We start from the raw sequence: 15038 nt of genomic DNA, 5'->3' as shown, positions 1-15038 counted from the left end.
GCTGTGGCTCGGTCTGGTTAAATGGGAAAAAAAGAAAAGAGAAAGCGCACGTTTCTAATATGTTTAATTTCACAATGCTTGTGGGTATACAATATTTTTTGTTGTTCTATTGTCTGTGCAGATATAGAGATTGTCTGGTTTGCCGACTCTAGAACATGCAACATATAATTGTCCATGTGAGAAGAAATCCGTGTCTAGATCTGAACCGCACAATTCTAAAGATTGGTCCTGAGTTTTGTTGATGGTGATTGTAAACGACAATCGAATTGGGAATTGTGATCTCTTAAATTGAAATGGCATATCCGTTGGAATCACAGGAATGCAAGGAATGAGGACATCTTAACCTTTGAAAGGTCCTGTCAAGATTGTTGCTTCTTAATTTTTTTACTGCAAGCCGCGTGCTGTTGCAAAGCTTTGGCTCAGGGGTCCCCAAACTACGGCCCGAGGGCCGCATGCGGCCCCCTGAGGCCATTTATCTGGCCCCCACTGCACTTCCAGAAGAGGCACCTCTTTCATTGGTGGTCAGTGAGAGGAGCATAGTTCCCATTGAAATACTGGTCAGTTTGTTGATTTAAATTTACTTGTTCTTTATTTTAAATATTGTATTTGTTCCCGTTTTGTTTTTTTACTTTAAAATAAGATATGTGCAGTGTGCATAGGGATTTGTTCATAGTTTTTTTTATAGTCTGGCCCTCCAACGGTCTGAGGGACAGTGAACTGGCCCCCTGTGTAAAAAGTTTGGGGACCCCTGCTTTGGCTGGTTGATATTTTGCAACATGATAATTGGCATGCCGATTTTCAATTGTAGTACGTGCGGTGGCATCCCTGGTAGATTGAGTGACTTCAAAAATTCTGTTGGATAATTAACTGCTTCATCTGCTTCCACAACAGTGTCGACGGACTTGTATGTGACTGCCTCGCTTTGAGTGTTAGACTGAATAATATTGTTAAGTTCGTAGACATCTTTGTTCTTGGCCGCAAGAATAGCTCGTTCACTCCGCCAATCGTGATTCTTTAATTGGTTTGAATATTGGGAAATACTTTTTCAACTAATTCTTCTTTTGACGTCACTAAATTGCAGAAGTTATAAGGCAATGAAATTCATCCTGAGGTCAGATCAACCGGCACCTTTCCATTCCCAATTTCCAGCAATTGATGTGAGAATATCTCAGCTGATCGATCGTTTGCAGCTGGACATGCATATTTGTAGTTAATTTTAACGTCTTTACGAGTCGTCACAAAGTAGAGTACTTCAGGGAAGCATTTATTTCATCCACTGGTGTCAATTGAGGAATTACAGGTAATGTTTGCCTGAAATCTCCTGCAAGCAATATTAATGCGTTCCCAGATGGTCTGATGTTTCCACGCAAATCTTGCAATGATCGATCAAGAACCTTGAGTGATTTTTTGTGCGCCATTGTGCATTCATCCCAAACAATAAGTTTGCATTTCTGCAACTCTTCCCATGCCAGATGCTTTGGAAATGTTGCACTTGGGAGTTTTAATGAATTGCATGTTCAATGGGAATTTCAAAGCGGAATGAGCAGTTCTTCCACCTGGTAGCAATGTTGCAGCTATTTCGGACGACGCAAGAGCTAAGGCTGTCATTTTGGGATTGAATTGCTGCCAGAATCAATCTAATTAGGAACGTTTTTAATTAAGTTCCTCATGGCGCATCTAAGAAGAAGTTCCTCCTAGCGCATCTAAGAAGAAGATTTCTCCATCCCTATTATTGACAGTTTGGATTATTTGATTGTAAATGCCTTTTTGCTCAAGCATTAGCTTAGGAATACTTGATTGCACATATGACAAAAGATCACCTGTGTTGTAATTTTGTTCACGAAAAAAAATAAACTATACTCACAAAATAAATGCTATGTAAACAACACAGCTCAATTCCAATGCAATGTCACACGAAATAAATAAAAATAAAAATAAATCGAAATCTATGAAAATTCAATTTAACAATGCAATCGGAAACACTGAAATGGAATTGTAAAATTGGAAATTTGGAAATCGTAAATGGATTGATTGTAAATCGGAAACATTGAAACGGAATCGTATAATATTTAGTAGAACCTGTGTTGTTTTTATGTCCAACAGATGGCGTTGTTTTTCAAAAAAAGCATGTTTTTACCTGTCACAGGTGTGACATATATATAATAGTAGGTATATAAAAACACGCATGTATATAAAAACGTGCATATTCTAATGCAATGCTGTGTCAAAATTTCAAAGCAATCGGTGAATAACTTTCGGAGATTAGGATTTTGAACAAATGAACATTTACATTTTTATTTATATAGCTTTACCCTTCATATATGTTAAAACAATACCTACATTCATACCTCTGGGTTTTAATACATGAAGTTTCCTCTGCTTATAACACTATTCTACCCATTGTCAACCTGACAAATTCCAACCCATCCTTCTAGAACCAGCTGAAACATCATCTCCTCTATAAGCTGATGATGTGCAAGGACATTTTACTGGCTATCTCTTTTGTTATCTCATAGCACTTTATAAGTACCTCTTCTATAGGACTATAACTATCCAAAAGAAATCCTCACATATACAATTACCTGATTTTATGTCAGAGATGACACTTCAACAGTGAAAGTTGCCCTCTCAAAAAAGAGTGCTGGGTAATTGTTCTTGCTACATGCCTGAAGATACTTGCAAGACATGTAACTGACAAAGGTCCTTTATACAAAATGCATAAAGAATTTCTATAAACCAATAAGAAAAAGGTAGAAAACCCAACAGAAAAGAAACAACAGACCTGAAGTTAATTCACAAGAAAATCTCTAAGTGACCAGTAAACATCAATAAACATTAAAAAGTGTTTAACTAGCTGTACACCTGAAACTAATATAAAATAATATTGAACATTAACTGTAACAACAACAAAAAAGGCAATATGATTAAAATAAAGAATTTTTAAAAAGTGTTCCACTTAATTTTGGGGAAAATTTTTTAGAAAATGCAAAATAAAACCACAATGAGATAACATCAGAAAAGTCAAAAAAATTTTAAAAGGGAACACTACCAAAACAGGCAAGGGCAGCAACTAGAACTATCATGTACTAGTGATGAAAGTATAAATTGGTACAGCCACTTGGGAAACTTTTGACAGTGTCTAGGAATGCTAAACATATACACATAATCTTATCCAACAAATCCACTCCTTTGTATGCACCCAACAGAAATGCTTACAGATGTTAACCAAAACACATGTATAGAAATGGTGATAGAAACTGTTTGGTAATAGCTAAAAACTAAAACAACCCAAATGTAAATGTCCATCAACAGGAGACTGGATAAAGTATAATATACATACACACAGACAGTGGAATAACATGTGACAATGTAAACAAATCAATTATAACTACATTCAACAATCTAGATAAATACAAGCATGACACTGAGCCAAAGAAGCCAACCACAAAAAGAATAAATACTGCAAAATATATGCACAAACTTATATAAATATACATATTTATATATTTGTATTAAATGTACTTTAATGTTTTGTATATCTATAATTATAAACTTAAAAAATCTAAGTAAGTCAGAAAATATATCAAAAGCAATGAAAGCATACATATAAATGAGGATATCAAAGTCTCTCCAGATATTAAAATATAATGTAAACATAATGTAATCAAAACAGAAAACATTTGGGTAAAATTAAACTTTGGCTTTAGAAGGCAGAAATAATGGCTACAGTTGAGGAAATGGGGGTATAAAGTAAACAGAGAAGTAGCAGGAGGGGTGTTTCTGAATTTCTGAAATTTTCTTTTATTAATCTGGGTACTGGTTATACAGGTATGTTAACTTTGCAAAAATTCAGTGAGCTATACAATTATGGTTTATGTACTTTTAGTTATATCTAGTATTTATTAATATATATCTATTTACATATCTAGTACACAGTACATATTCTATACATCTAGCATATATCAATAAAATTTACCAAAAATAAAATAGAACCATAGCTTGAGTCTTACTCTAACATACATCTTTAAACCTTTAAGAATGGAAATAAAATCCAGAAAGAAATGTAATAAAATTTAGTTATTCAAAAACTAAATATGCCTGATCAGGCTGTGGCAAGTGGCTAGAGCGTCAGACTGGGATACAGAAGACCCAGATTTGAGATCCCAAGGTCTCCGGTTTGAGCACGGGCTCACCAGCTTGAGTGCAGGGTTACTGGCTTAAGCGTGGGATCATAGACATGACCTCATGGTCGCTGGTTTGAGCCCAAGGGTTGCTGGCTTGAAGCCCAAGGTTGTTGGCTTGAGCAAGGAGTCACTTGCACTGCTGGAGCCCCCTGGTCAAGCAAGGCACATATGAAAAAGTGATCAATGAACAACTAAGGTGCCGCAACAAAGAACTGATGCTTCTCATCACTCTCCCTTCCTGTCTGTCTGTCCCTATCTGTCCTTTTCTCTGTCTCTGTCAAAAAAACCAAAAAACAAAAAAACCTAAATGTAAGAATATACTGTAAAATGTTTACACCCAGAAAAACCAAACAAAGCACATCTGATCATCTGATGGTATTACATATAGGAGACTAAAAACTTACTAAGGAAGCTCTACGAGATCTTCGGCTCATTGGTTGATCAAATGGTGGGCTGTTTATCTGAAACTTCTCAAGATATCCATCAGGTATTCTGATATCTGCAGGCAGTGACAACCGCTTATTTAAATCCTTAAAAAAAAGAACAAACATTTCGTAGGTTAACTAACAAACGAAAAAGATAAGGGAATTTGAGTTTTGAATTCATGGGCTATATTATTTCTTAATGATAAGTTAATTCAAGTTTTATTGCAATTGCAAAGTTATCTATGTTGATTATATATAATACAGTGTGTCCGTAAAGTCATGGTGCACTTTTGACCAGTCACAGGAAAGCAACAAGACGACAGAAATGTGAAATCTGCACCAAATAAAAGGAAAACCCTCCCAGTTTCTGTAGGATAATGTGGCAGCATGTGTGCATGCACAGATGACGTTAACATCATGTATACAACGGAGCAGCCCACGGCCATGCCAGTCGAGATGTGGACAGTACAGAGGAAAGTTCAGTGTGTTCTGTGGCTCGCTAAATTCGAGTCCATGACCAAAGTGCAACGTGAATATCGGCGCATTTATAACGAAGCACCACCACATAGGAATAACATTACCCTATGGGATAAGCAGTTGAAGGAAACTGGCAGTTTGGTGGAGAAACCCTGTTCTAGTAGGCCATCAGTCAGTGACGAGTCTGTAGAGGCTATATGGGATAGCTACTACCTAAGGAGCCCTAAAAAATCTGTGCATCAGCCCACATGAAACTGCACTGAATAGGTATAAAACTGGGAGAGTTTTCCTTTTATTTGGTGATTTCACATTTCTGTTGTCTTTTGTTGCTTTCCTGTGACCGGTCAAAAGTGCACCATGACTTTACGAACACATTGTATACTGAATGAAAACATATTTACTCTAAGCCAAAGTATATAATACAGTTTTACAGAAATGATACTTTGTACCCAGTTATTTCTGAACTCCTTTCAAATGGAGTTTATCAACATTATTCTATCATACAGTCGGAATAGGCAAAGAGTCACAAAATGTGACTGGTGTGAATGAATTAACCAAGTAGATACTGTATGATTTTGTACAACACAGTAAAACAACTGAAATATTTTATTAATATATGTCAATGGACAAAAGTAAGGACAAGGCATTTGTTTGAATTGCATTTAATTGTAGAATGTGAACTAGAAGAAACATGAAAGAAAATCTTGCTTATATGGTCACACACAAAAAACAAATCCTACAAAAATAAATTCCAACTATTCATAATAATAAACAAACCACAGAACAAAACTGAGGTGTATAGGAACTGTATAAATATTTGAGAGATATATGACTTAAGTATAAAAATATACCATGTTTCCAAATAGTAAGGCTAAATAATCAAGATAGTGGCTCTTCCATGTAGTTTTGTATTTTATATAATCCCAAGCAAATCACAGAAAACCCAATAGAAAAGTAAGAATAATAAAAATCACAGGAAGATTATTTTATTTATTCATTTTAGAGAGTGGAGAGTCAGAGAGGGAGAGAAAGAGAGAAGGGGGAGGAGCTGGAAGCATCAACTCCCATATGTGCCTTGACCAGGTAGCCCAGGGTTTTGAACCGACAACTTCAGTGTTCCAGGTTGACGCTTTATCTACTGCGCCACCATAGATCAGGCAAGATTATTCTTGGAACAAAACAAAACATTTAAAACTTACCTAGAAGAATAAGCAAAACTATGCAAAAACATTTTTAAATAAATTGGAAAATATGTGTGTGGGGTGAGGGGATGCTGAGAAAAAAGTATTTTTCAGATATTAAAATATACAATAAAAAAGAATATAATCAAGAGTGTCACTGCCTGACCAGGCAGTGGTGCAGTGGATAGAGTGTCAGACTGGGACACAGAAGACCCAGGTTCAAGACCACAAGGTCACTGCCGGCTTGAGCACAGGCTCACCAGCTTGAGCACAGGGTCGCTGGCTTGAGCGTGGGATCATAGACCTGACCCCATGTTCACTGGCTTAAGCCCAAAGTCACTGGCTTGAGCAAGGGGTCACTCGCTCTGCTGAGCCCCCCCCCCCCCCCCCCCGTCAAAGCACATATGAGAAAGCAATCAATGAAGTAAGGAGACTAAGGAGTCGCAATGAAGAACTGATGCTTCTCACCTGTCTCCCTTCCTGTCTGTCTGTTTCTATCTGTCCGTCTCTGTCTCTCTCTTTCTCTCTCTCTCTCTCTCTCTCTCTCTCTCTCTCTCTCTCACACACACACACACACACACACACACACACACTGTCATCTTTAGGGAAAAAAATAAATATAGCTCACTAGAAGAATGAGAAAGTCTAGATATAGATCCTAATAGTAAATAAAACTTTTAACCATATAACAAAAAAAATCATATATCTACATGGTGAAGAAAACAGGGAATATTTTTATTATTATTGTGATATAAGTTAAACAGTGATATAAACTGATATCAAGGTGATTTTAAGAGATGAAAATGTTAATTCATCATTTAGGAAACTGATATTGTTTTTCCTTAACTGATTCAGAAGCAACCTTTTATAAATGAAAACGCAATCAACCAAAAGGACAGACACCCTAATCGTTAATTCAACAGCACTAAAAAAAAGTTAACAATACTCATTTTAAAACATGGCCCAATTTTTTTTTAGAGAAATCTATTTTAATCTGCAGTATATACTGAAATGGTAACATTCATAATTAACTTCTGTTCTCAAGGTTACACATAACATTGACAAAGAAAAAGGAATGAGCTTTTCATTCTTTTACATGGAGAAATAACTTCTATGTGCCACAGAAGTCAGTAGGTACAATGATCTACAGAGGAAATGAACCCCATTATTTGTAATATAAGGCAAGAAAAATGAGCTGGTGCTTATTTTGTGTATACATTTTGAAATGCGGAATATTTTTTTCTTTCTATTTTTTTAAACTTTATTCATTTTAGAGAGGAGAAAGACAGAGAGAGAGAGAGAGAGAGAGAAGGGAGGAGCAGGAAGCATCAACTCCCATATGTGCCTTGACCAGGTAAGCACAGGGTTTTGAACCAGCGACCTCAGCATTCCAGGTCGAAGCTTTATCCACTGCACCACCACAGGTCAGGCTCTTTCTTTTTCTTTTCTTTTTTTTTTTTTTTTTTTTTTTGCATTTTTCCGAAGCTGGAAACGGGGAGGCAGTCAGACTCCCACATGCGCCCAACCAGGATCCACCTGGCATGCCCACTAGGGGGTGATGCTCTGCCCATCTGGGGCGTTGCTCTGTTGCATCCAGAGCCATCCTAGTGCCTGAGGCAGAGGCCACAGAGCCATCCTCAGCGCCCCGGCCATCTTTGCTCCAATGGAGCCTCGGCTGCGGGAAGGGAAGAGAGAGACAGAGAGGAAGGAAAGGGGGAGGGGTGGAGAAGCAGATGGGCGCTTCTCCTGTGTGTCCTGGCCAGGAATCGAACCCAGGACTTCTGCATGCCAGGCCGACGCTCTACCACTGAGCCAATCAGCCAGGGCCCCTCTTTCTTTCTTTTTAAGAGAGAGGCAGGGAGAGTCAGGAACACGGAGCTGCTTCTGTACGTGCCCTGACCAGGGATCAAAGCTCTGGGACAGCTGGAGCTATCCAGCCAGGGCTTAATTTTTGTTGATTTTTTTAGAGACAGAGAGATGAAGAGAGAGAAGGGAGAGGAAAGAAAGCATCCATTTGTTGTTCCACTTAGTTGTGCATTCACTGGTTGCTTCCCCTGTGTGCCATGACGGGGGATCAAACCCACAACACCTGTTGTTTCAGGATGATGCTCTTAACCGACTGAGCTAACCAGCCAGGGCCTGAAATTTAAAATATTTATAAAATATAAAGTATACAGATGAATCTGAAAAATATAGTTAAAATCATATTTTCTAAAAAGTGTACTTTGCTAATGTATCATCCTGATTTCCAGAACTTTTGAAAATTCACATTTCCCTCATAGAGAACCTATATAATGTTAGAAAAGTATTAAATATAATTAATGCATACTTGTTTTGGGAAAGTAATTAGAAAAAATTGGCACAAAATTACTCATCACTAATTCAAAGACACAATTTTCTTACAAGTTTCATTTGCTTTCATAAAAATTTTCAAATAGGCATTTACTCTGTTTGATATGTACATGTGTTGACAGCAAGTGTGCACATGGATGCAAACACACACACACACACAAGCATATTTACAGTTTTTAACAGTTACCTCCATTGAGATCCGTCTATGTATACGATTTCTAAGACAAACACCTGTAGGTGACTGGACTTCATCAGATGATGTTCCAGAAGCTTGGTCACTCTCACCATCTGATCCCATTTTTAGATTCTCATGAACAATATCTGTATTGAAAAATAAAACATTTATATTACAAAAGATGTATTATATCTGGGATTACATAATTTATTACTACTACAGTAAGATGTAGATAGCCAATACATAAAAAATTATTGCATAAAAAGTCATGTACATTCTGGGTACCATAGGTGTGCAGCTAACAAATAGAAACATAAATGCCTTAACGCACTAGTAAGCAGTCCTTTTATTCTCCCAGATTATGAAAAAAATTATGAAAAAAAACTAACAAGATATTGTCGAGGGTGAATAAAATTATGGACCAGAAATAACAAAGACAATTATTTAAGTCAGTTCTTTCACTTTTAAGATCTGGGAACTGAGATCTTGAAAGGGTAAATGATTTCAAAGGTCATGCACCTTAAAGGCAGAGTGAAAACAGAAACCTGATCTTTTGGCCTTTTATTTAGTTTGGTGTTGTTTTTATTAAAATAATGTGCCACTGGCTCCATAGCCAAATGAGTTAGCTATTTAAATATTCTTTAAAAACTGCTAATATAGCTAACCCTTTCTCCCAATATTAAAAAACAAAACAATTCAAAAATTATTCAGTAAATATGTGCTTTGTACCATAACTAAATAAAACAAATTTGTATATTTATACATATATTTACATTTGTCAAGCACCCTCTGTTCATCTAGCAAGAACAGCCCACCAGAAACTGCTAGATCTCAAATGCATCTCTTGTCCCTAGTCCTTTCTATACAATTATTCATCCCCCAAAAGTATCATATTGTTTCATATTGCAGCGTTTGAACACTTTTTTTTCTTAACTGTAAAAAATGTCTTTCCCTAATTTTATCAATCTGTGAAGTCATACTTAATTCTTCAAAGCTATGCTCATGTGTCACCATTCAGTGAAGTTTTTCTTACTCTCAGACACAGATGATGTCTGTGCCCACATTACACCCACTGCACTGAAGAACATTTTCTGGTTCATGTGATTTTACATCAAGTTATGTATGAGATCATCTGGTGCAGGATTTGGTTTATTCACTTTTGTATTCCCAGAACTTAACAAAGTTCCTGGTACTTAGAAGGTACTCAACAAATATTCTAATGAATTAAATGTTAACTAAAAATCAAGTAATAAATTTGGATCCTGGCTGATTAGCTCAGTGGTAGAGCATTTGCCCAGTGTGTGGATATCTCAGGTTTGATTCCTGGTGAGGGCACACAGGTGAAGTGACCATCTGTTTCTCCACCCCTCACCCTCCTTTTCTCTCTCTGTATCTCTCTTCCCCTCCTGCAGCCATGGCTCAATTGGTTTGAGCAAGTTGGTCCTGGGCGCTGAGGATGGCTCCATGGCCTCCCCTCAGGCGCTAAAATAGCTCGATTGCTGAGCAACAGAGCAATGGCCCCAGATGAGTAGAGGATTGCCTGGTAGAAGGCTTATTGAGTGAATCCCGGTCAGGATGCTTGCAGAAGTCTGTCTCTCTGCCTTCCCGCCTCTCACTTAATTTTAAAAAAAAAGAGAGAGAGAGAGAAATAAACTGGGACATTTTTTGGCAAATGAAATAATATATAAAACCAAAATATAGTATAAGTACAAATTTGAGATTTCATGAAATATTTTCAACAATATTTGCTCATAAATATGAGGAACTTTAATAAAAATTAAACAAGAATCTCATCAAAGCAGTCTTAGAAATCATACATTTCTGTTTGTCTTCCATTACTGAGAAAATGTATTCACACTAAGAAACAGTTGCAAATGGCAACGGTCTTTAATAGGTTAACAAGTAATACAAGAATACACTTCAAGTATAGAGATTTATGAAGAAATTTCAGACTGAGATCTGAACAAAAAATTAACTTGGCAGAAAAAGTAAATATATTGCAGACTGATTCTTGATCTGATATCTAACATCTGAGGCCCACTATTCTTCAAAATCTGAAAATCTCAAGAAATTTTTAAATAAAATATAATACTTTAAAATACAGAGCTAAGTCTGTAAGAATGTATGCATAACAACCAGGAAGCAAAAACAGAACTAAAAATCCAAAGTTGTTATACATAAATTGACTATCACTTTCTTAGGAAGCACTGCTGAATTTGGTAAGAAGGTGCTTGGATTTAAGCTGCCACATTGGAATAAAAGATGAAGCCTCAGTGTCCATGTTGCAAGTAAGAGCTTCTATAAAAAGCGACAAATTCACAAAGTGCTACATCTTCAGTAAAGGGTGGACTTTCTACTGCACAAGAACTACGAAGGAGCATATTTAATTCAGACTATGAATAAATACTTGAGTATCTCGACTCAACCAAGAAATTACTCATGTCATTAATGAACAACTGCAGTTCCAACATGAATATTGGTTGGAATTTTCATTTCTGTTAAGAAAAAAGTGAAACAATGCAGGCTTAACTCATGTGAAAATTCCACTCGTTTACCATTGGTATAAACAACTTCTTTGCTGAATCTGCTAAGAGTTTTTGAGTACTAGAGGAATATTTACTTCTCAAATTGTTCAAATGTTGTGCAATTCACAATGTAATAGCTACAGACAAGGCACTTTTCAATTTAATCTGCATTACTAACATTTTCAACATCACTTTCTTAAGTTTAGACCAAGGGTCAGCAAACATGACTGTTTTTGTATGACCCCTAAATTAAAAATGGTTTTTGCATCTTTAAAGCGTTATTTTAAAAAGAAGAGGAACGTGCAAGAGAGACCATATGTTGCCCACCTGAAAATTTACTATCTGACCCTTGACAGAAAAAGTTTGCCAATTCCTGGTCTAGACAATGAACAAAACAATAAATCAAGCCATGATCTAAAGTGTTTTCCAATTTCTGCAGGATAAATATTACTGCCATGCCAACTTCAAGCTACCAACACAACATCATTTAACATGTACTTGGGAAGAAATATGCATATTACATAGTATTTTGACTATACAGATAAAATAGAAATAACTTCCAAAGCACTAGTGTTAGTAAAATATAATAAAATAATTAGAAAATAATTACTTGTAAGTATTCATTACCTTTGTTTTCAATTTAGTTTACTTAATAGTAGTTTGTATAATTTAAATTTTAATAACGGCTGTGTTTAACAAACAGCTCACAAAATTCCTGAAAATTTAATAGTCATGAACTAGTGTGAGTCAACTCCAACACACCATTCTGTAGGGTTTACACCTATAAGAATAAGGGCATACACATTTTCCATAGATAAAACCCCACTGTAGATAATCTTATATTTCCCACATTAACAAAACACATAAGGAAATAATACACTGTGGCACGAGTAAGAAGCAGACTAAAGCCCTCAAAAACTTCAGTAAATATAATTATGTCATAAGATTAAAAATAATTATGCATAAAAGTATTCAAAAATCTAAATATAAATAAGACACCATCAAAAAAAGGCTGGAGAAATAAATAAGCAGAACTTGAAGGTATATATTTTCCCTGGATATTTAAAATGACAGTATATTCTGGTTTCTCTTCAGATCGCATAAATCTTTTGCCTTTTAAAATGACAGTGACATAAAAACAACAAATCTGGTGGTAATCATATATACTAATCACTGTAGTGGGCTATCATGTGGCGATTATATGCAGTAACTAAGGTATGACCTTAGATTAAGCCATCATCTCAAGCCGCTATATCTTGAAATCTTTCATACAACTCCCAAGAGTTTGTCTCTTTCATGATGTACAAGTTTTCAAATGTTACTCCTCTGCACTGTCAGCATTACCACCTTTCTAGAATCTTCCATCTTTCACTAGCACTCTTATTCTCAATTTGATTTTTATCTTACAAGACAAATCAGATAATAAAGGCTGGCTAATTTCCCTACACCTAAAACCTACTAGCTATGTACAAAACCTACAGTCAAAAAGTTAAAAAAAAAAAAAGACAATTAAATTACCTAATCTGCTTCCATTTCTGGGCATTGCCATGAAGGAGCCAAGGCTTCCTCCAATAACGCTATGTGGTCTCCGCAGTGGGGGTTTCTTGAAGGACCCTGTGTACTGGTGGAGGAAGGAATGCATACTGTGAGAGGTTGGAGGCCTGCCATTCTTCACAATAGGCTCTGTGGTTCACAGTGTCCAAAAATCATTCCATTAACAGCCCAAGATCCAGGATCATAGAAGGATTGAAGATGCAAAACAGAAAACAAAAGTTATAACAGGAATCATTACATTTAACCTCATTTCTATGGCTATCTATACAAAGTACTAGAACTAAAATAATTTCTACAAAAAAAATATATAAAATACTTTCATATTTGAAATTTGTTTAGTAATTATCCATTTCTTATATAATCAAAATTGATTAGCAATCACAAAAGTATTTACAACTTACAGATTTTTTATCCATTTGCTTATTTTAATAGATTGTTTCTACACTATTATTACATTTACTGTCTGCCTTGTATATGCCTTAGGCTTAAGCATGCTGTAGAATATAAAAACACGGCCCTGGAAAGAAGAAACTTACATCCCTATCTGCTCAACATTCAAAAATGTATGTCAGTTGGTGAATAAAACATAAATATTTAAGTATAGATCAATGCATAGGTTCTGAAATTTATTACCCCAAATTTGGGGATTTTAATATATTATTTAAAAAACCAGATCTATATTTAAGCAGAAACATTTAAATTAAGCAGAAAATTTTAATTACAAATAGGGGAAATCCTGTAGTGTAATGTTTACAGGAAATCTCATGACTCCTTTCTTACCTCCAAGTAAAGATCTCTGACATAGATTAAGGACATGACAACATCTTCTATGACACACCATTAGTCTTTTGTATTAGAATGATGTTTTTACTGATACAGTCAAGAAATTTAAAAAGGAAATGGGCTTCTCTATCTTCTCCTCTAAAATGAAGCCAGCTCTTCTTTTGTAGCTGACAGGAATAAGGATATCACCTGATGAAGGGATTCCCCTACCTATAAAGGTTTATCAGACACCAAGAACAAGTTGGCAGGAGGAGATGGCTCAGGTCCACAGAACAAACCAAGGTACACGCTTAGGTAAAATGAGCCAAGAAGACCATTTGGCCTGTGTGTCTACTGATATTGGCTGCCTAAGAAAAAGAGAGGAGAGGAGGATGGGCAGAAGGGGCCTCAAGGCCCACACAGGCCCAAGCCCTCTAATCTGGTAGAATGCCAGACTGGAGGGAGAAGAAGGGTCCTCAAGGCTCACACAGGCCCAAGCCCTCTAATCTGGGTAGAATGCCAGACTGGAGGGAGAAGGAGGACTCAACTTGTTATTGAAAAAATCTGGCCTAAGTGTCCCATGGAGTAGACTGTACTTTCCTTGGCAGTAGCCAGCTGATCAAGAATTTGAGGATCTTTACATAAGCCTTGTAAAAGAATTAATGATTTAATAATAAATGGGGAGGGGTAGCTGATAGAAATGCATAAATTAGTTACAAAAACTGTGGGATACAGGTTAGAACACATAAGAAAAGTTTTCTCTTTCTAGGTTGTAATATTATATCTGGAATGATAAAAATCTATAAATATTCTACCTAGAGACAGCATTTGTTTTATTCACTCTGTAAAGTTGTCCTAGAGAATACAGCTAAAAAAATGGAGATTACAAATACATTTAATTATTCAGGGTATATTTACTGTGTGCCTACCATGAGACAAGCAATATTGAAGGCCCAGGGCATCAAGAAATGAACAAACAAAGAAGATACTACCCTTTTAAACTATAAAAATTAATGGAGAGAAAGATAAGAAACTAATGAATGAGAACAATACTAGTTACTGATAGGCAATATGCAAAAGATTAAAATAAAGAGATGTGATAGAAACTAAATGAGTATTTTACAGTGACTATTGAGGAAAGTCCTCTTGCAGAGGTCTTTTTAACAGATATAAATGCAAGAAAGAGCCAGTCAAGGGGAGATGGATGAGTGGTGGGTTATAAGATATTCCAGACAGAAAAAAAAAACCAACTGCAAAATCTAACACACGGCAGAGTTTGACTTTTTCAAACAGTGGTTCTCAAACTTTAGAATGTTTTGGAATAACCTTTAAAGACTTGTTAAAACACAAGATAGCTGGGCCTCAGCCCCATACTTCCTGATTCAGCAGGTCTGACAAGAAAT

The 15038-nt window shown here is 36.1% G+C and overlaps 1 protein-coding gene across 1 annotated transcript in view; it reads right to left on the bottom strand.

The window, feature by feature from the left end:
- Positions 1–15038, bottom strand: part of CDK17 (cyclin dependent kinase 17) — a 99808-nt gene that overhangs the window by 26136 nt on the left and 58634 nt on the right. The window contains exons 3-5 of the mRNA XM_066357268.1: positions 12838–13002; positions 8807–8940; positions 4589–4714 (exon numbers count right to left, since the gene is read on the bottom strand). Coding sequence (XP_066213365.1) covers positions 4589–4714; positions 8807–8940; positions 12838–13002 — 425 coding nt within the window. The remainder of the gene's footprint in view (positions 1–4588; positions 4715–8806; positions 8941–12837; positions 13003–15038) is intronic.

The sequence above is a fragment of the Saccopteryx leptura genome, chromosome 1, assembly GCF_036850995.1.
Source record: "Saccopteryx leptura isolate mSacLep1 chromosome 1, mSacLep1_pri_phased_curated, whole genome shotgun sequence".
In the NCBI taxonomy this organism is placed as follows: domain Eukaryota; kingdom Metazoa; phylum Chordata; class Mammalia; order Chiroptera; family Emballonuridae; genus Saccopteryx; species Saccopteryx leptura.
This window is presented reverse-complemented; position numbering and strand designations above follow the sequence as displayed.